This window comes from Botryllus schlosseri, chromosome 2 (assembly GCF_051294905.1).
Source record: "Botryllus schlosseri isolate E-star chromosome 2, Bs_hap1, whole genome shotgun sequence".
Taxonomy (NCBI): Eukaryota; Metazoa; Chordata; class Ascidiacea; order Stolidobranchia; family Styelidae; genus Botryllus; species Botryllus schlosseri.
This window is the reverse complement of record NC_137237.1, coordinates 22,374,943-22,394,891: the sequence shown is the minus strand read 5'-3', so window position 1 is coordinate 22,394,891 and position 19,949 is coordinate 22,374,943. Positions and strand designations below refer to the sequence as shown.

At 40.2% G+C, this 19,949-nt stretch overlaps 1 protein-coding gene across 4 annotated transcripts in view; it reads left to right on the top strand.

Moving 5' to 3' along the window:
• Positions 1-1,876: 1,876 nt before the first annotated feature.
• LOC145434152 (trafficking protein particle complex subunit 10-like) overlaps positions 1,877-19,949 on the top strand; it is a 31,363-nt gene continuing 13,290 nt past the window's right edge. The window contains exons 1-19 of one of the 4 annotated variants that reach the window (XM_080311469.1): positions 1,877-2,214; positions 2,878-3,098; positions 3,638-3,840; positions 4,562-4,757; positions 5,993-6,104; positions 7,962-8,209; positions 9,302-9,493; positions 10,190-10,327; positions 11,012-11,154; positions 12,051-12,191; positions 12,590-12,736; positions 13,432-13,642; positions 13,966-14,047; positions 14,566-14,675; positions 15,309-15,404; positions 16,812-17,006; positions 17,798-17,940; positions 18,888-19,042; positions 19,099-19,239. In XM_080311469.1, the coding sequence (XP_080167595.1) occupies positions 2,190-2,214; positions 2,878-3,098; positions 3,638-3,840; positions 4,562-4,757; positions 5,993-6,104; positions 7,962-8,209; positions 9,302-9,493; positions 10,190-10,327; positions 11,012-11,154; positions 12,051-12,191; positions 12,590-12,736; positions 13,432-13,642; positions 13,966-14,047; positions 14,566-14,675; positions 15,309-15,404; positions 16,812-17,006; positions 17,798-17,940; positions 18,888-19,042; positions 19,099-19,239 (2,899 nt within the window). In that variant the 5' untranslated portion in view covers positions 1,877-2,189. The remainder of the gene's footprint in view (positions 2,215-2,877; positions 3,099-3,637; positions 3,841-4,561; positions 4,758-5,992; positions 6,105-7,961; positions 8,210-9,301; positions 9,494-10,189; positions 10,328-11,011; positions 11,155-12,050; positions 12,192-12,589; positions 12,737-13,431; positions 13,643-13,965; positions 14,048-14,565; positions 14,676-15,308; positions 15,405-16,811; positions 17,007-17,797; positions 17,941-18,887; positions 19,043-19,098; positions 19,240-19,949) is intronic. The other 3 variants (XM_080311465.1, XM_080311466.1, XM_080311468.1) reach the window with 3 other exon arrangements.

Here is a 19,949-nt window from a genome sequence, read left to right as displayed (position 1 = left end):
TGGCCATCCAGCGACGGTGTTTTTTGGCCAAGGTTTTGTCGCCGCAGATGTTTTGGGCACCGTATTTTATCAGCGGCTCCGCATTTCATCAGCGGTATGTTGGCCAAAACTTCACGCTTTCATGTTATCCGACGCAAAAGGTGTTGGCCTCAAAATGAATGAATCTCATAGGCCTAAACTCGCTTGTTGCACACCCCTGCACTATTTCATCCCAACGGTCTTCGTCCATGTTTTCCAGAAGAAGAAAAAATCGGACAAATCTTATCATGAATTCAAACCAAATGTCCGCTTAATCTTATGGTCAAGCCATATTTTCTGCGTGTCTCGCTTATTGACTACAGTATACCCAACACAGTGCCCTTGGATATGTAAAAACTATGACAGGATCTTTGCAATAAATTCAACAAATATAACTGTATGTCTGCAAGTACACCAGCTTCTAAACCAGGCTTTTGATTACGTAATAATTATAATGCGAAAGCTCTAATTCATTACGGCTTGTGAGGGCTACGATTAGTGGTGCATCAAATTAAACATTTTTCTACAATTGCGTCTCAACTACAACAGTAACACGGTCCATGCATTTTCTATTAGGTTTATTTAAATTATTCCACGTCAGAAAAATGAACAATTATTAACTATTTTCATTCGCACTCTTCCGGATTTTTCATTCGCACCGTTCGCACCACCTTCGTCATTCGCACTGCAATTTTTTTCGTTCGCACCAGTGCGAACCGTCACACAGCTTGAAAAGCACTGGCATAGACCTTTTCGGCCAAGGTTTTCTCGCTGCCGATCGTTCTGGCGCACTTCTTGGAGTCGCATGTTATATGGCCTAAAACGTGATTCTATGTCTTGGTGGGTCGTGGCGCGGTAAGGGCCCAATACCCAATAATAAAGATAAATGGCCTTGGCCCCTTGAATTCGCGCGCAGCGCGAAAAAAAATTGAAAAGATTGCATAAATTTTCAAAAAAATACTCTATGATTTATGCTAATTCACGAAATAATTTTGGGCTCCCTTCGAGCTCGGGCCCCCCCAATTGGGGGGTTTGGGATGCGGCAGTCACGGTGCTGGGCCTGGTAGGCTAAACACACTGAACCTTGAGTAGCCTAGTGATCTGATAATACGTATATGGGAATCCATAAATAACAACTTGCAATGCAATAGCGCCAGCGATCGAATCTAAGCACGACCCTCGGTCGGGAAGTGGGTGTCTGCCAAACATGTGTAGAGATTTGAAAGACTACAGATATTAACTATACTGTCCTTAGATATAGCTAGACATCGAGTGATTCTTCAGATACCATTTATGCAACAATAATGATGATGGTGATGGTATCCTTTGACAGCAGGATTCTCTGGATGCGATTTGGGTACCTGGCGTTAGACATGTACACAAACCCGGTTTTCCCGAATCCTAATCCATGATAATCTCTGTCAACTACAACATAATGTGCACTGTGCAGTGTGCGTGCAGCGTGCAGCTATATAAGCGGCTGCCGGATCCGGATCAGTGCAGACATCTAAATTTCTAGTCATAGTGTATGAAAGTGATTTTCTGTTTGTTTACTTCGGTGTTCTGTATGAACTTATACTCAGCTGGCTTCAGCATTGCACCATAATTTCGAAAAATCCTTCAATGCATTTCCAAGGAGTAATTAGAAAAATATCGACGACAGCGGCAATATATACTCAATTGCTCAACCTCATGCAGGATATTTTTGGATCCGCATTTTAACATTTACGATGGAAACAGAATTCGTGTTGGATCAGGATCCCGAGAAACCATGATCCGTGCATCTACTACCCCTCTGTCCTCCTGTCTACTCAGCGGCGATGTGGACATCCGGCTCCGGCAATGTGCCACCGGTTCCGACTCCCATCATCTCTGTTTACAGTTCTTGTTTCGGTGGACAGGTTTATTTCTATTTTATGCAGCTGTGTGTGCAAGCCGCTGTCATCCAGTTGTTTACATTCATGTGGTATACCGACGGTACTATGGGCTGATTCGATTTTACGGTTCTATGTGATATCGTAATGTGGACATCAGACAATTTCTCTTGAAGACATAATTTCTTGACGAAAATCGGGCATTGCGCTGTTGCTCTCTATCTGTCCCTCCGTACCGATACGCTCATTATCGTATTTGACTTCGTCAGGCTTTCCAATCCAACCTTTCCCATCGCGATGGAATATAAGCCAACAGTAACTTGTAAGTATACAGTCGAATTGTTTTGAATGTATTCGCCGTATGCTTGTACTGCATAAGCTACTCATCCTATGCAGCTGTCGCTGTGCAGCCTGTGCTTACTGCTTGATGACATGTATGCACGACGAACCTCAGACCTCACCTTGTTTAGTGTGACATTTGCACGTATGTTAAGAATATAAAATGTCAATAGTAAGGGCAATGCGCTGTTCAGATGAGTTATATATCTATTTATAACAAATCCTGAACATATATTTATTGTCTCGATTTTGGAGAGACGGTATCTTTTAATTGTTTTTAATTTTCGTAATTTTTCATGTATTCTTTATTCATGTATGCTTGGTATCATGCAACCAAATCAATGGCTTATAACCCAAAGTTGCCCTGTTGTTTTGAGAGATTTCCTTGGTTAAAAGTCAAATTATAAAAACATGTCTAAACTTTCTGATCTGGTCTTAGAAAATTTCATAACACGACTTTTTGTATATCAATATAGGCCTATTAAAATTTTATGCATGATCGAAAGATTTTATGGATAGCAATAATTTTCCGAATTTGGGTCTTGCTAATAAAGAAGGAACGACCGAACTTCCTACTGAATCATCTGTTGTTGCCGCTTTGGTTGAAAATTTTTACTATGAAGCCCTCAACTCGTGTGTTTTTCAGATTCCGCTGACGAAAGCTTTGATGAAAGCCTATTCCTCACGTTGATCACACACTTGCGGAAAGTTCTACAAAACCAACCGGTCCAATGGATACGGTCATACGGAAGATCTCCGCACACGTTGTCTCTCGATATAAAGTTTCTACCATTGACGAACGCGTTGCTCAACAGAACTGATCTTGTTACCAGGCCTTACTACCATCTGTTTTGGACAGAATGTAATGTATGTACCCGACTATTATTCAGTTGGTCAGTAATAATTTAGTGTCTGTTTTTTTTAATACTCCTATAAATCACCTCCGCTTGGACACTTACCTGTGAGGTTCAATTGTGATACAACATTCATATCAACTTTGGCCTCTTTGAAACTCTTTGCTGAGTTCCAACATTTCAAATTTTTAGATAGTAGTTTCTTTGTGCATATTTTTGCATCATTTTCGTGACCGAAACTGCCGCAGCTGATAGTTAATGTGGTCCCAGTATCAAGATTGTGTAGAATGGGTTCAAAATTATCAGTGTTGCTCCTGCTTAGATTTGAGTAGCATTATCGAGTCTACTGTGTTGAGCTCTTTGACAATGTTTAATAAGTTATCAATTCGAAATGAAATTACAGCGTCCATTTATGTGGGCGTGTTCATCATTAATTTCTGATTTAAATCAGAGTAGGCCTAATAAAGAACTTGGATTACGAACTCTGAGCCGCTGTTATGAATCTAGAATTGTAAATATACTGTGATTGAACTGCCAATCATGTTTATTCAGGACATTGATATGTATCGACAATGGGTGAGGACGGAAATCTCAACCTGGCTGGACCAGTTGAAAGCGCTTGAAATTTCCAATTGGATGATTGTCGTTGTGATGGGTGATGGTTCTTCAAAACTGAGCAAACCCAAGATACCCTTGGTCAGGATCCCTGTGGCGGATAAGATCAAGACAGATTTCTGTTCTAAGAGCCCGGAAAAGTAAGTGGGGCCTAATTACTAAACCCTAATTTCTACTGTAGGCCTAGCCTACAAGATTTCAGCTTTTCTCAAAGTGAGAACCGTGCGTATGTACATTTAATATTGATCAGACGATTAAGTCTGTCTAGACTACTGTTTATCAAAAATGTCGTTCAGTATGAATGAAGAATAATTGATTATAGATTTCACCCACTGTTATTCACAATGCCATGGCAAAATTTGTTCAGGGGTAATCGAGTGTCAGCCCAAAATATTCGGGTTTCATTTCAATATGAATATACTATTCAATTGTATACTGAAGTTCTGTACCTGCAAGAAGCTCTTCAATCTAATTTTTATTCTTTTTTACTAGGGAAAGCATGAGACAGTTCTGTTTCGTAATTGCTGAAACTTCAGGACTCACATCATTAGAATAGTCGTCTGATATAAAATATCCTGCTGTCCTAACTCATTCCAATTGCCAATAGCCTAATGAAATTTCTGATTTTTTTCTAACGTCTCCCAATGAAGGAATTAAAACCTCGCCACAACATCCATTCTCTCCTATGATATGCATAACCACTATTCCAGAATAACTTTAAGATGAGATGCTAGATAAAGATGACAATAGGCTGGGCGTTATACGTTCATTAAATACTGTTTCTCAATGTTGGTGCCATATATGTTGCAAACACCAACCTTCCTCGATATAGTCTAATTTAATTTTTTCAACTCCATACAGAATTGTCATCTTGCACGATCCCCTGAAAGAGTCATCAAAGACCGCTGATTCGTGGGTGTCACTCGCTTCAAAGCTTGCAACTTTAACCATCTCGTCGCTGGAGCAAGCAGTCACAAAATACGAAGACCGTGTCAGGACTGAGAGAGAACGGCGCAATGACAAATCATGGAATTTCTGCAGCTACTTTATATTACAAGTACTAGCAATGTGATCTGTAATCCCCGTTTTGCAAGCATGTGTTCCGCCTAGCCACCAGAACCAGCAGTCTGCAGTTCAGCATGCGTGCAGCGTGCATTATAACCAGCATTGGTTCGGTATGATTTGCTGTCCCGACGTAATCATGTGGCAGACTTGCAATCAAGCGTATACTTGGATGTTCTCTTTGGCAACTGAATGTGTCATCTATATCAAAGTGACTGTGGTCACTGCGGGGTGCAATATAATGAGTCATAATAACTGTAACTTATCCAATCCATCATGTGTGTGCTAAACGGTGCTGCACTAAGGATAACATCTCATTGTTACTATCTGATGCAGTCATCTTGATTGAATAAGGAAGGATCTGCAAAAATAGGCTCATGGTGTTGTTAAAATGGCAGTAAACATTCAATTATGTTTGAGAGTTGATGACAAATTGTCCCTAAGTAGTAGGATACAATATTCCAGTGACACTGTCTTGAATGTTATCTAAATTGCATTTCAAGACAACTTCGATATGCCAGTACAAACCATATCGCTCGAATTTTTAGATATGATACCCAATTACCCATGATACATCTCATTCCATGGTGTTATACTTACATGTTGCATCTTGATTATATTGGATTACTACTTGACCAGATGTCCACTCAGAACTGTAGGCTACATTGTTATACATACACACACACACAGTTATGTGATATGGTAGGGATAATGGTTTATTTTGCACAGTGTTATATTGTTAGGGGGAAGTTGTTGACCAGATAGCGAATCTCAAGTATACGATATTGGATGCTCTATGCAACATTGCAATGCGAAGTTGACATGATACCAGTATCGTTTTGGCCTGTGTAGTTGCATACTCAGTTTCAGTGTTGCTCATATATATTACTGGGTGATGGGAAATATGAATCATTGACTTCCATTTTACCAAATAGCAACTGGCATTGAATTGATTGAAGGTACCTGCTACTTTACTGTGACTGTATAGTGTATACCCTATGAAAATGTCATCACAAAGCCGTTCTTCGGTTATTGCAACTCTACATTGTTTGAAGTGATTAAGGCAGCTGTGCAATACAACATGCGACTGTCTAAATATGAAAAAAACTTTCAGTGTCAGGTCAGAAACAATTAGAAATAACCCTAGTCGCGTTATATTTTCCATGTATATTGTTACTAGTGGGCTGGTGAAGGAATTTTCACTGGGACCATTTACCTTCTTTCGTTCAGGAGGAATTGGCGTTCGTTTACGAAATGCTTTCGCTACACGAAGTGGCCTTGATTCAATACGACGAACTGGACGCAATGTTCACGCAATACCTTCTAAACGCACACGTCGGAGGTAACTAGTACTTGCAATATGGAATCATAGTGTGTGACATTTTTGTGGGCGATTCGAGTCCTGCAAGATCGTGCGATACAGTTGATTTCATCTCTAGCTCTCCGCACTAGATTGTCATACTGAGTGTCAAACGTTATACTATACTCGTACACAAATATTGTTCAAAGAGTTTGCTCAATGTGTTTGATGATTTTTTTATACATGCTGAAGATGTTCACTATCAAGATGGAAGATTTTCGTCAAATTGCAATATCTACCGACTCCAGCCTAATTGTTACTCAACTAAGAGGTCTATTGCCTACTCAAGACCCATGATTTGGAATTCACTACCGCAGTATCAGGGAATTGTTGTATCATGGATTTGAAAAAGATTTACTCGATTATCTCTTATAGTCACACTGTTTCCATACTTTGATACTTAGACTTTCTTTCTAATTTTATATGTATTGCTGCTATGAGTTATATAGTATTACTGTTATTTTTTTTAATAAGATTTCATACAAACCAGTCCTTATATGTGATCTATTCATTTATTTACAGTTTTCGCAACCAATTCGTGTATAGAAAGTATACTTGTTTGATAGTAGTGGGGCCAGACTAGTTAACCTCTAACTCAGGGGTGGGCAAACTTTTGGGCTCGCGGGCCGCATTCAACATCTGAATCCATTCGCGGACCGCACTATATAAAATCGGGATTATAAACCAAAATGCAATATTGGTACTTTACTATAGTGAGGACATGGAGATAATATATATGCTTATTTAAAACAAATCAAACATTGCTTTGGTGATATCGTAAACGCGTCAGGAAAAGTGGCGAGATTTTATAGGCTGGTCGACATCAATGACCAATTTGTCACAACTATAGAGATGAAAGTCGGTTGTCCCGATTCTTAGAACAGGATTGAAATTTAAATCTGTGAGCAGCGATCGCTTCATAGATTTACTAATTCCGCTTTTGGTTCAGTTCCAGGAGACACATTGCTGACAGCATCATAACCATGATAGCTTTAAACACGCTTCTACTATTTGTAGATAAAATATAAATACCATAATTCTACGCATGAGATCGAATATACCTAAGACACGCGCGAATCGTTTTTTATAAGCACACCACTAGAATAATTGAAACTGGAATGGCCATTCTAAAATCACACTCCTGATTCGAATTATGTCAATCTCGTTTAGGATATCTGTGATGTTTAGCAGTTGAAACCTTTCAAACTACGTGGGCCTTGAGATGGTCGCACCAGAAATTAAACATAAAAACATCGTAGGAAGTATTTACCTTGGAACAGTGGTTCTCAAACTTTTCCAAGACATGCCCCACCCCCCCCCCCCCCCCCATTATGATGGTGAAAGATTTCGCACCCCCTTATCGTCATATCACAAAACGCAGCCATGCAGGATGCTAGCAAACCTAACGGATAGTTTGATGGCATGGAAGGTTACGACTGTGGATGAGAGATTTTTAGATATGAAATTCATACTATAAATACAGATCAATAATAAGGATTTGGGTGTAACTCGCGCGGAGCGCGAAAAAAATTCTCAGTTGCGCTCAGCTTCGCGACCTCCTTCAGATGCGTGCCTCCTGCATTAATTCGATATTTAGTACTCATTTTATCAATATTTTCAATAAATTTCTTTGGACTCTCGCGGGCCGCACTGAACGGTGTTGGGCCGGGCCGTAGTTTGCCCACTCCTGCTCTAATTTGATATCAATCATTTCTATTCGATACACAATACTGTGTTTGCTTATATTTTTGTATCATTATCACCATCATTCTGTTTGATTAAGTATTTAGGTTGTGTGAAACTAAAGTCTCCCTCCAAGTCGTGCGTTCTCTATGCCAGATGTCGCCCATTGGCTGTCCTCGTTCATGAAGCCCGTGACGCGCTGGCGTTCTCTCTCGCTTTGGAGACGCATCGACGGGGAATCGAGGCATCGTCTCGTCGACGGCACCGCGAGTTTGATCGACGTCAGGAACTACTTGTTCTCTCGTCATTTTCACTTACTGTCCGCAATCGGAGACGCGAGGAAGATCACGGAGCTGATGCACACCTTCCTGCATTCTTCGACGCTGGAGCTTGATATATTGGAGGCGAGACAAATGTTTTGTTTCTGGTAAATCAACCAAGTTTGGCAAGAATTCGCATTGCGAAATCTCAAACGCAGAGTCTAGAACAGGGCTTCCCAAACTTTTTATGGTTTTGCATCAGCCATTTTCCTCTGAAAGACGCCGTATTCGAACTGCAGTAAAAAGATTTTCACGAGGGTTCCTATCGCACTTCATCAATCTCTGTGGTGTATGAGTGACAATGCGTCATTGCTTGACTCTGTGATATTTCTGCATACTATCATCTGATCACAACCTAAAATTTCTGGCAACTATCTGAAGTTCGTTCTGAACGCAATAGGACCATGGTGAAAGTATTTTCGCTGCAAATACCGTGATTTTCTTTAGGCTTGGCAATGGCTGGTGCCAAACAAAGATCGTCGTAGGAACAGAGTGAAATAGCTCCTGTAGGCCTATCATTGCGTTAACCAAGTATTTTGCATCTATTTATAGTGCCGTTATTTTGTGGTGGCTGCGCAGATTCACTGTGCATTTTTGAATGTAGCCAAGTCTGCAAGTTGTTTTAGCATATCTTGGAATTCACTACTTCTACTTGTAATTGAGAAGAAATTTACAAAATTTCTGCTGTTTGAGTAACCATGACCATTTTTACCACCCAAGACTGCCAGTGCCCATTAACACTACTTGCGTATGAAAGTACCTTTGCCTTAATCCAGGGGTGGGTCGGATTCCTAAATCGATACAGTAATCGTTTATTTATCCACCCGTACAAGGAATAAATCGTATATAATGTGAATTTTAAGTTGAAATGTACTTCAATAGCTGTTGAAGTCAATGAGATCTGTGGTCGATCAAAGTTGTTGACAAGTTCTATGAACTCTGGACGTAGAAACCCTTGGTAAAGACTCAACCTTAGCATCAGTTGTATTGGAATGCAGCTTTATCTGTTCATTTTTATGGTTGAAAATGTTTGCTGGCATTTGTATATTAACCCGTACAGAGCAAGTAGTTTCGTGGTCGCCGGCCACATTATCATGGAAGATAGAAGACTCTCTGCAGGCCGCTGAAAATTGTTCTCATAAGCGCCGGACTATGACCGTCAACGTTAAATTGCAGATTGATATGCCGCCCGGCGCCAAAGACTGTTGGGTGTTCATGAATTGCATGGAGATAACACAAAGTCTGGAGAGATTGAAGAGCAAGTACGACAATGGCGTTTGGAATGGAGGATTGGAGGGCGGTATGAACATGTCCAATAATGACTTGCAACTGGAAATAGCCAACTTGTGGAATCTGGCAAGATCAAAGGTGATTTGAAATACTATACGCCACCCAGGATTCAATAACTGATTATGCCAATGCCTTTGCTTCCCACTATACATCATGGCGGTGTTACGGTGCTAGTCTCAAACGTGCAGACTGCCACAATATTTTGCAATGCATTGCCATTGTCGGTTTCGATTTCTTTCCAAATTATGGCACAAACTTATCACTCATCCATTCTTGTGCCTTGATTAATGTGCTCAGATTTACTTCGGTTGTTTTTATCAGCTTCACAAGTGTCATCTCACCACTGGACAGCATGTTATACAGTCGATGTAGGCGCTACGAACCCCCTCGATAAAACATATTTGATTCGTTGCACATTACACATTTTTGTGTTGATCTAATTTGTTGGCATCCTGATATACATTATGTACGCTATGACAGATTCACACTTGTAAGAATTCTAGGAGAATCACAATCAGTGAAATCAAGCGTACAAGCAATTTCTCTTCTAAATCACCGTACTTCGTTATCGTGCGATATGCGCTTAAAACTTCATAGTCCTTCGTAGTTCCTCCATAGGAAATTGTCACTTATCATGTTGTTATAAATATAAAAAACTTTATGTATTGATCCTAATTGGAAAGTGTCGATGACCAAGTATATGGGGTTAGGAACCTCTTCAACCCCACAACGCTCACCCGGAGTCACAGTGTCGAGTGCGCAAGTTTCGTTCAGCTTTTGAACCTGGGTGAACTCTGCGGTTTAATGCCGGACGTCGACACGAGCTCGGAAAATCTTCAGGTTGTCGTCGATCTAATCTCTGGGATGGGCGATGAAGAAGAGAGAGACGGTCTCGCTAAACCTTCTTCGTTGGTGAGTTGAGTAAGATTGTAGACCCTTGTCAAGTGTGCCTGTGCTATCTGGGCGTAAAGTCGGTGGCAACTTTGTGCTTTTTTGCAGTATCCGAATAGGCCTTGCCTCGTGCATTATCGATGCATAGCTTTTGTCAGCGCCGTCGTCATATCAACCAGACGAATTAGCAAATGTATCACTATTGTAGGGAGTGTCGTCATACATTTTGCGTTAGTTGCATGGACGAGTCTTGTAATTTTGAAAGTGTCTCACCTCTGACTGGCCCCTAAAATCATACACTGCTACTTGAGCTACTTACCTGAGCACTTCTTTTACCTTTCGTATTCTTGTTCTAATTGATGTAGTTTTGACTTGCCTTGAAGATCAGCTACAAAAACTATCAAGTAGATTTGGAAGTAGTCTAAAAATATATAGACATCTGCATAAAATGAGAACGTAAGCAAAATCTGCTCGAGTACTCCAAAAGGTAGCACTACTTCTGTTGAAAACTAGAATGTTCTAATGTTTCGATGCTCAAATTTGGCATGTTCAAGTATCAAGTATAAAAATTTGGTCTCGAATTGCAGAAATAGGCATCGTTGTCAGCATGGCGTATGTGCGCATGCTTAATCTTGAAGAGTTTGAATAGATGTTGATTTGCGTTGAGAACGATCACTATTGCCGACACCAATTGTTGTTTTGTAGATTCTCCGAAACGCCTTGTCGTCAAAAGAGAACTTTCGTAAAGAGTATTTGGAACTGTCGGAACTGGCCATGGGAACTTTCAAGCATACCGACAGATACCGGTTTGCGCGGAATTTGGGCAGAGATCTCGCAGAATTTTATATGTAAGACTCCTGGGTGAAACGTTGCGCATCTAGTGTAGGCTTTGTTCAGGATTTCCGAAGATTTTATCCACTTGTGTGTTTGTGTCAGGCAAGCTGGCATGACATAATGTAAGGTAATGCCTCAATGATCGATCTAGCACGTCTACCCAGTTCTTGATTGCTGTTCTATTGTTATCATCAGTTATCGATGTAATACTGGAAACTCCTCACTCGGGGTGATACCATTTGAATGTTTATAATTTTGAATTTGATAATTTCCTCAGCAATGTGTCGAGCTGAGGTAAATTCGATACAAGCCAATTTTTTTGTCGCCACTAGGGCTGGGAAAAATTGAGTTTCTGGGTGACTGGATGATTCGATTTTGAGTAGAGTGTTAGAGTACCACCTATTTGACATTGTAACAGTAACAATGACTTAAAAAGTGCAAATACATACAGTATTTGTGGCCATGAGAAAAATAAATAATAATGATGTGAAGAATAATATTGTGTTTCTGGAACATGACTCCTTCGTAGCGTTTGTGACTATTGTGAGGGTTGATCACTACTTGACAGAAATGTAATTCAATAAGGTATACGTTCTAGATTTGCACTGGAAATAGTAGACTGAATACTACATAGTATCAAGTACTATTATCATACTAATTTTGCAATGTCAGGTGCTAATAACAGATGTATCCACCCACGTCCCACATTCCACAGTCTGCACAGATATCTTCTCGCCATTTGGTGGTGTTTGGGAATGAGAGATCCAAACCAAGGCTTCTGTGTTTTTTGTTGCCGAATTTAACTCATTTCATATATCAACCAATATTTTGTTTTCTTTGTCGACACTTGTGCTGACCTTACAGAATTGCGTGTGCACTAATGTATGCTATTCGCATCGTTGATATTCAGGAGATCGGGGGAGCCCGCTAAAGCCGAATCGTTTTTCTTGGATTGCGTTCGAATGTATCACAACGAGGCCTGGCCCAGATTGAACGCGGACGCCAGCGAAAGATTGGCCAAGTGTTACAAACAGATGTGCAATGTTCGGAGGTATTTTGACGACTATTCTTTTTCTTACGGCTACGATTTGTTCGTTTTCGCTGCAGAATGGTTAAAATCGCAACGTATTTTCCAACAGTTGACCGTGAAAATATGTCGACTTGGCAGCCAAATTTCATGGTCAAATAATGCAAAGAGCAAGTTAGGATACGACCGGAAAACAATAACATTGTTAACGTAACCATTGTTACCATAACATATGACTATCGGGGCAGTTAACTCATTATCGATTTTCATACAAAATTGTCATTCCATTCAAGGTGTCACTAGAATGTTAGAATTTCGAGTCAAGCCCATTTGACCATTGAATCGGGGAGTTTTGTTTCGGAGGCTTGGTGTGATCTGGCAACCCCGCTCTCTAAAGTCACATTTCAAGTTCCTGTTTTTAGGTACGTCAGGATGTGTTGCATGCTGATGTGCAACCCGTTTTTGACGGAAGAGAAGAAGTCGTTCTATTGCGACGAGCTGTGCTCACTTTCGACGGATTTCGGCGACAACAATTTGCCGATATTATTAGCGGTTTTTGCTTCAGCCACGTAAGTTTGTGCGAATGTCAATCATGTGGTATTGATTTTACTGGCTCGTAGTCAGGTGCTGGTATCAGTTATCGGCCATATTTACGATGGACTGGCAACTGTTCAATGCGATGTTAAGTATTTCAAGCCCATACCCACTCTTTAAGTCAAGAGACAGGGGCATACCAGTATGCCGAGGTGGCTGTTAGATCGACCAGAGGTTTTCACGGTCCTAGTCATCAATGGCACTCAAGTAGAATTATAAGTCTCGTAAATTTCCACCCAAGTACAAATAGAGATTTCCAAGGAAGTAAAAAGGTAAGTATTCCACGCCTACATCTGTCTAAAATACGGAAAACAGTGAAGTAGAAGTAGTTGAAAAGCAACCACGTGAAGTAAGTGTGTAAGTAGGCAGACCCTTGATTGTTCTGGAAAAATAGAATTACTTTGTTGCTGACCACCTCAGCGATTGACGAACTAACGCTTGGTCGTTTCCGCATCTATTTGTGTTCAGCATAGCATTGTGTCTCGTGTATCGCAATGTACATTGTGTGTCTTGAGCAGATAAAATAATAGAACCGCTGATTATGGGCTACTGCTACTCATTTCGTGCCATCGCCATTTGACAACATGTCAATCTCAAATTTTGCTTCAATTATTAATTATTTTATATGTTCACTTATCGAAATTCATCCGTCTGCCACAATTCAATTCAGATCGATCCAGTTCAATCCAGTACAAACCAGTATTCGTCACAAGACCCGTCAGCATATTTTATTGCGCGTACGCTCCAAGGCTCCCAAGCCAATGCACTTTCACTCCTTACAATTGAGCCTCCGGCACCAGGCGCTCTCCAACGACGACAAATCTCCCGTCACGGAAACTCTCGACGAAGAAGAGGAGAGAGACGCCCTGACTTACACGACGGTGAGATATGTTTGTTATTTCTAGCGCTGATCAAAATAGGGACAGCAGAGATGTTGGATCTAGTTTGGAGTGGGGTTTCAAACACTGGATCTGGAAATTTAGGTTGGGTTTGGAATTTTCAGCTATCTTCAGTTTTCATGTGACTTCTGGAAAAAATCCTTCATAAGATAAATTTAGACATACACATGGCCCATGCTCGTTTGTCATGAAGTTTTGATGGTGTTACTGGTTGTTCGTGTAGTTGACTATATTTCTCCTCTAGTAATAACACGCACTTTGCAAAATGGAGTATCCCAGTGACTTATTTTATATCAATCTCACAGATCTCCTCTGACGAAGAATCCAACAATGCAGAATTCAACGGCACATCCTCTGCCAAGCAGCCGTCCAATGCTTTACGTCGAGGTATTGCGTGCATATCTGATATGTTAGCTTGCGTCAGTGCGTGGTGGGTGTATGATTAAAAGGCTACTCCAAGTCGTTTCGGCACCCTCTTATCTTTTCATTATATTTCAATCTTTTGGTGTATTGATTTGATAAAAATTCTAATAAAATGACGATGATGATTGTTAGATATAATTGTTGTTAGACTGAAGTTTGAACGTTCTACCATTACCTATGTACGACTATTTCATTGATTTACGTTGCAGACATATTGGGTAGATGTTTAACTGATTACTAACAGCCCAAACACCTCGTACACTACGTTTATATGTTGGGTCAACTTTGTTACCATGGAGAAAATGCTTACCTACTGCTGGTTTTTGGCGGTTCTATGAATTTGGCTTTGATCTTGGTCTAATTCTCAGCTCAAGAGTGGTGTCTGAAATTTTATGTTATTTGCATTTAAATTTTGTATTGTAGAAAGTTAGTTGCGGTATCAATGGTTAGAAACTGTGTTTTTCTTTTCAACGACTCCGCAGCATCCATGCCCAAGCCCCCACGACGGAGGCGGTATCTATCCGGAAACAGTTACGACAGTCTATGTGCAATATCGCAGAAAACACCACTCGGGCCCGATGGAACAATACAGGTACTGTTGTGGTCACTTGCGTGTATAATCATTAATCAATCATCACTTCTGCACTTAGATATTAACATATTAAAAGAAATTTTACCAATAATATGGACTAGGATCGTAGTGATGTGTGTGTACAAATTTTTGTGCTCTTTATTGAGAATAATGTGTGCTATCTGGAGTTTTAATGTTGGTCATTCCCAACCAGAAATCGTCCCCAGTGAATACTGAATCTGCAATGAAACATTTATTTTCCGGTCCAGTGTATTCAGTAGCCACAAATCATCTTTGTTTCAATAAAAGTTGACATCAAACTACCAATAACATAATTTTTGACGCTATTGAACAATATGGTCAAGGTCAGCATATAAATATTAATATTTTTATCTCTTCTCTTAGCCCACTTGAGATTAGTTCAAACGTACCAGACTAAAGGCTTTATTGCAAACAGATTTTTCGTGCCGGCTGTTATTAAACATTGTAACTTAGTCAGCACTATTTTCTTGGTGAACTGCAGGTTACAAGTGTCCCTTATAGGCCACTTCACACTAGAGCGTGACTATTTATGATTTGCACTGGGTGAATGCTTGCTGGCGAGTTTCTGATGAAGATTATAATCAGTCTGCCTAATTTCTCTGAATAATTCAGTTGATTCCGATTGAAGAGCCATTAACGGAACCTTCGAAATGTCTTGCCAATCGTTTGCCGCGAATGATTCACATTTCGTACGAGTACGAAGAAAAGGTAATTGCTGTTCACTGTCGGTTGCAAAGCATGGATTAGCGGTAGATGCTTGTTAGCTACGCCACAGTTGCACATTTTTTGGCGTGTCGGCAAGTTGATACTAATTGTTCATTTTGCTTTCGTAACTGATTTTTGCTCCAGAACCTGAATACAGCTGTCAAATGTATGTATCGTATTCATCATTATGTTTTTCGCCTGTTGTATTTTTTACGCACTGTCTCTTGCCAACGAATCTAGTATATGTTGTTGTGAACATACTTGTGAAAGCTTGCCCAAACTTAATGCGCGGAGGGTATGTTTGCATACAATTGAGTCTGGCCTGTATCGAGAGAATCTTGGGCTGGTTGTCACTGATTCGGTCTGTTCTTGTGCGTTTATTGGACGCAGTTGAAAAGCAATCGTAATTTGAATTGCTTTGCAATAGAATTCCCAGTAATCGTTAGTGTTGATCAAAGCAGTGAAGTGTTGCTACTCGTGTAGAAGTCGAAGTAACGTTGCAAATTTCTATTCAATCACAACCAGAAGCAGAAATTTCTAAAACATGTCAAACTTGTAGAAGCAGAAAATCAAAATTGGAAAAATAGTTTTAAAAAAGGTTTGATCGCTTATTTTAGCAGTCGAGGGGTGGTGGCCATTTTTCAAAATATTCTGTTACCATGGCACCGCTGCTCGTTTGCCCAGTTGCCATGCCAATTTTTTTCTCATAATAGTGATGCGAGCATATCGCACAACTAATTTCTACTTCACAAAATGTGAAGTGTAAAAGGGTCACTAGTTTGGTCAAAAACCGATGAGTGGAAGTCAAAAAGCATATTCAGTTGAGTAATTAGTACGAGTACACAAAACCTAGCTTAACGAGTAAAACTACAGTATAAGTATACGAAACCTAGCTGAAAGACTAAAACTACTTTGCTTCTGTTCCCGCCGGGTAATTGCGGTATGTAGATGTGATATTAGATTGCAATAACGTCGTGACCCGGGACCAATCCTTCGTTAATCAGCATGATCATTGGATTCTACATATATGCAATTACGTATGATTTTCATACTGTTTTCTCATTGAATTACGGTTTTCAAAGTTGGTCGTTGGTGTCCTAGAAGGGGTCGCTTGTGTCTTTTATGTTGCTATTTAGGCTTTGGAAACTAGTTTTGAGTTCAGTGTGGCAGACATCAAATATCGCACCATGTTATTCTAGGGTGAAGTGAAATATTTGAATTTCAAAAAGTGTTGGTCTCAAATGAAATAATTTTATCATGATTTTGGGTTCATGAACCCTCTAGTGGCTGTGTAATTTCACCAAACGTGCCAAAAACAGCTAATTTAGCCGTATCTTCCTATCTGGTCATACTAACTTATGCTGGTTACCATGTATAATATTATAAAGTGACGTGTCAAATTATTTTCAGGAGGACAGCATCCTATGGGCGGGCATCACCTGCCGTTCGGCCAGGCAACTGCTACGCAGGCAGGACAGTTACCAGTCTGTATGCAGCATTCATTCGAGCACCACCAATATCGTGATGGAGGAGTACCTTGACAATTTAGAAGTGACGAACGTCACCCTTTGTCCCGGCGACAATGTTATTGAAATCCCAGTGAAAGTGAGTCAAACGCTGTGATGTAGTGATCGACGTCAAAGTCAATGCGGTCAAGTTGGCTGGTGCGTTTAGCCTATTTCGGAAATGTGTCAAAAGTCAAATGTTTTAGTATTCACTTGCAACTAAGTTGATGGAATTTTTATTTCCATAACCCGTTGAGACATCGTCCCAACAACGTGGGGTGGCGGACGCTATCCTGAAGTAGGGGTATCGCTGGTCAGTTGTACTCAACTGAAAGTAGTGTAACTTGTGGATAGAAATAACGTAATGCAATATTGGACGTATTTGGAGAGCTTCTTGGAGGTACATATCTTTAATATACTATTGAATAGTATATTCATATTGAAATAAACCCGAATATTTTTGGCTGAACCTCGTCAGGGGTAATCGTCAGCAACTAGTAGAGAATTGGAAAGAGCATTGTATATCAACAATCGTATGACAAAATATGACATCACCAGCATGAAATTTCAAACGAGAGAGCGTTCAATGTACTATTTTCAGGTGGTACACAAACTCCTTTTGTTGACAGAGTTTGGGTTGGTGTATTTTGATAAAAGTCGACTCCAAGGCACACAAATGGAAGTGTGAACGGCCCCTCCCAACGACGCGAAATCTGTCGTCTCGATAATTATTCGCCCAAATCGGATTATCTAATAGATGTTTGCCGATGGCAGAGTGTCAGCTGAAAATATTAGCAATATTTTCCCATGGAAATTCCAAAACTGTGGTTAAAATGATTTGCTACAATAACAATATCTCCACACTGATTTTTGTTTCTTTGTATTTTTCAGACTGCCAAGCCAGGACATTATACGTTGCGTCAATTGAGATTTTCTATTAATAAAATTCATTTTGTACTGCCTCGGATATTGCCTGTCGTCTTTTACACTGTAACTAAAGATAAGCCTAAGTTAACGCTGACACCGCCTTCAAGGTGAGTCTTTATTTCTGATTTTCTTCCTTGAAACATATGCAGTAAGGACGATTATGTACACTAGATAGACTTAGACGGCTGCAATTTTCATCTTGAGATGAATATTTTCCAGCAATCCGGCTTCATAATATCAACAGATATGCAAGTTTATCCTATTGAAAGGATCGATACTCGTTCTCATTTACGACTGTTCCGGTTGATACCGTAATAATGCGGTTGTAATAATGGGGTTTGGAGGTGGTTATTTGTCTTGAAAGATTGAGTTGTTGACACTAGAGATACAGCTTGCACCATGCTTGCAGCTGTGTAGCTTATGCACTTGAATGTCGCATGCCTCAATGGGAACCCGTTATTACAGTGACGGACTGGTTTTTGCATACGTTTGTCATACTTGGACTAATTTCATTTTCGGAATACATTTGAATAATATATTCGCAGTTTATTACTTGAAGCTTATCGAGCCATCACATGAGGGATTACTGTCAGCTGTTACTCCGACATTCAAAAACTGTCTTAAGCAACAATCAGTAGCTAATTGTGGTGTGGTATCTCACAGAATTCAATTCATCGGTATGAGAGACATATAACACGGATGCAAAGAGTACTAGGTATAGTTGATGCGCGATTTTCAATAATTAACAAATCCTTTGCGGTCAACTGCTCATAGAATAGGTTGACAAATTTTAATATTTGTAGAAGAACAGACTGATGAATTATATTGTGACCCTTTATAAAGATGTGTAACTTATCCTCTGGATTGTAGGCAACACTTGTTTTTTTTGACATGATAATTAGCGATGCAGAATAATGTTATACGAATTCGTGTTATTGCTCGCGGTAACCCTGATGAGTGTAAGCTCGAACAGCTTTAGGTATTGAAATATGAAAATATCATTCAGATGTATTCTGAGTTTCCGCGCTCGTAACGATCTCTTGTTTTTATCCAGAATATACTGCAACATGGTACAAGATATAGTAGCAAGATTGTCAACCGAAGATTACGAACTCGGTGACGACCGAGAAAGTCGCGTTGTGCTCATTCATTTTCCCAAACATTTAAGTATTATTGATGTAAAATTTCTATCAACGCAGGGAAATGACGGTAAGTCGAAATATTTCAGATCTGAAATCTGTTTTCAAAAGCCCTTTTGTTATCAGGTGCCGAAATTCCGGTTCCCGATCCCGATTTTCACGTCGAAGAGACAAAGTGTTCTGTCACGCTGCCGAAAGCTCCTACTCAATCCGTGATCACCATTTCAATATCATGCATCTGTGCGCAGCCTGCCACACACGAACTTGGTCAGTAATTGCTCTGTTCGTTAACGTTTCCGGGTCCGGCCCGCAGACAGTTTCTGGTCTTGCATGATAATGTGACTCGTGGCCCCAGTTTGCCGCAATCCATCGCTACTGGCTTACTACGTCGAATTATTTTTCGATCAAGACCATTAACAAGACGAAGCTTCGTTCCAATTATAGATAACCAACCTACGAATAGATACGCAACACCCGTCGTCACGCTTGCTTGCTCAGTGTAAATTACTGCTCAGCAATCTGAAAGCAACATAATTGCTAATCCCACCATAGCTGACGACCCAATCGCTCAAATTAACTCAAGTTGATATTATCTGAAAGCCACTGTCGCGCTGATTCCAAAAATACACATTAAAATCCGATCAGGACAATGGAAGTTGGAACTCCCTCGAAATACATCTCGAATTATGAAAATCGGCATTGTTCTGAACAATCGCAACCACGCAAGGGTCATTGTTATGGTCATTGTGCTGCGTCGCTGCGATTGTTCAGAACAATGCCGGTTTTCGGACTTTGGAGGCTATTTCGGGGTGGTTCCATTGCCTTGATGAAATTTTAATGAATGACTTCGGAATCAAGCACGGCAGTAGCTTTAAAATAATATCAACTTTATTTAATTTGAGCTCTCTGGTCTTCAGCTATGGGATTAGCAATTTCAGATTGCTGAGCAGTAATTTACACTGAGCAAGCAAGCGTGA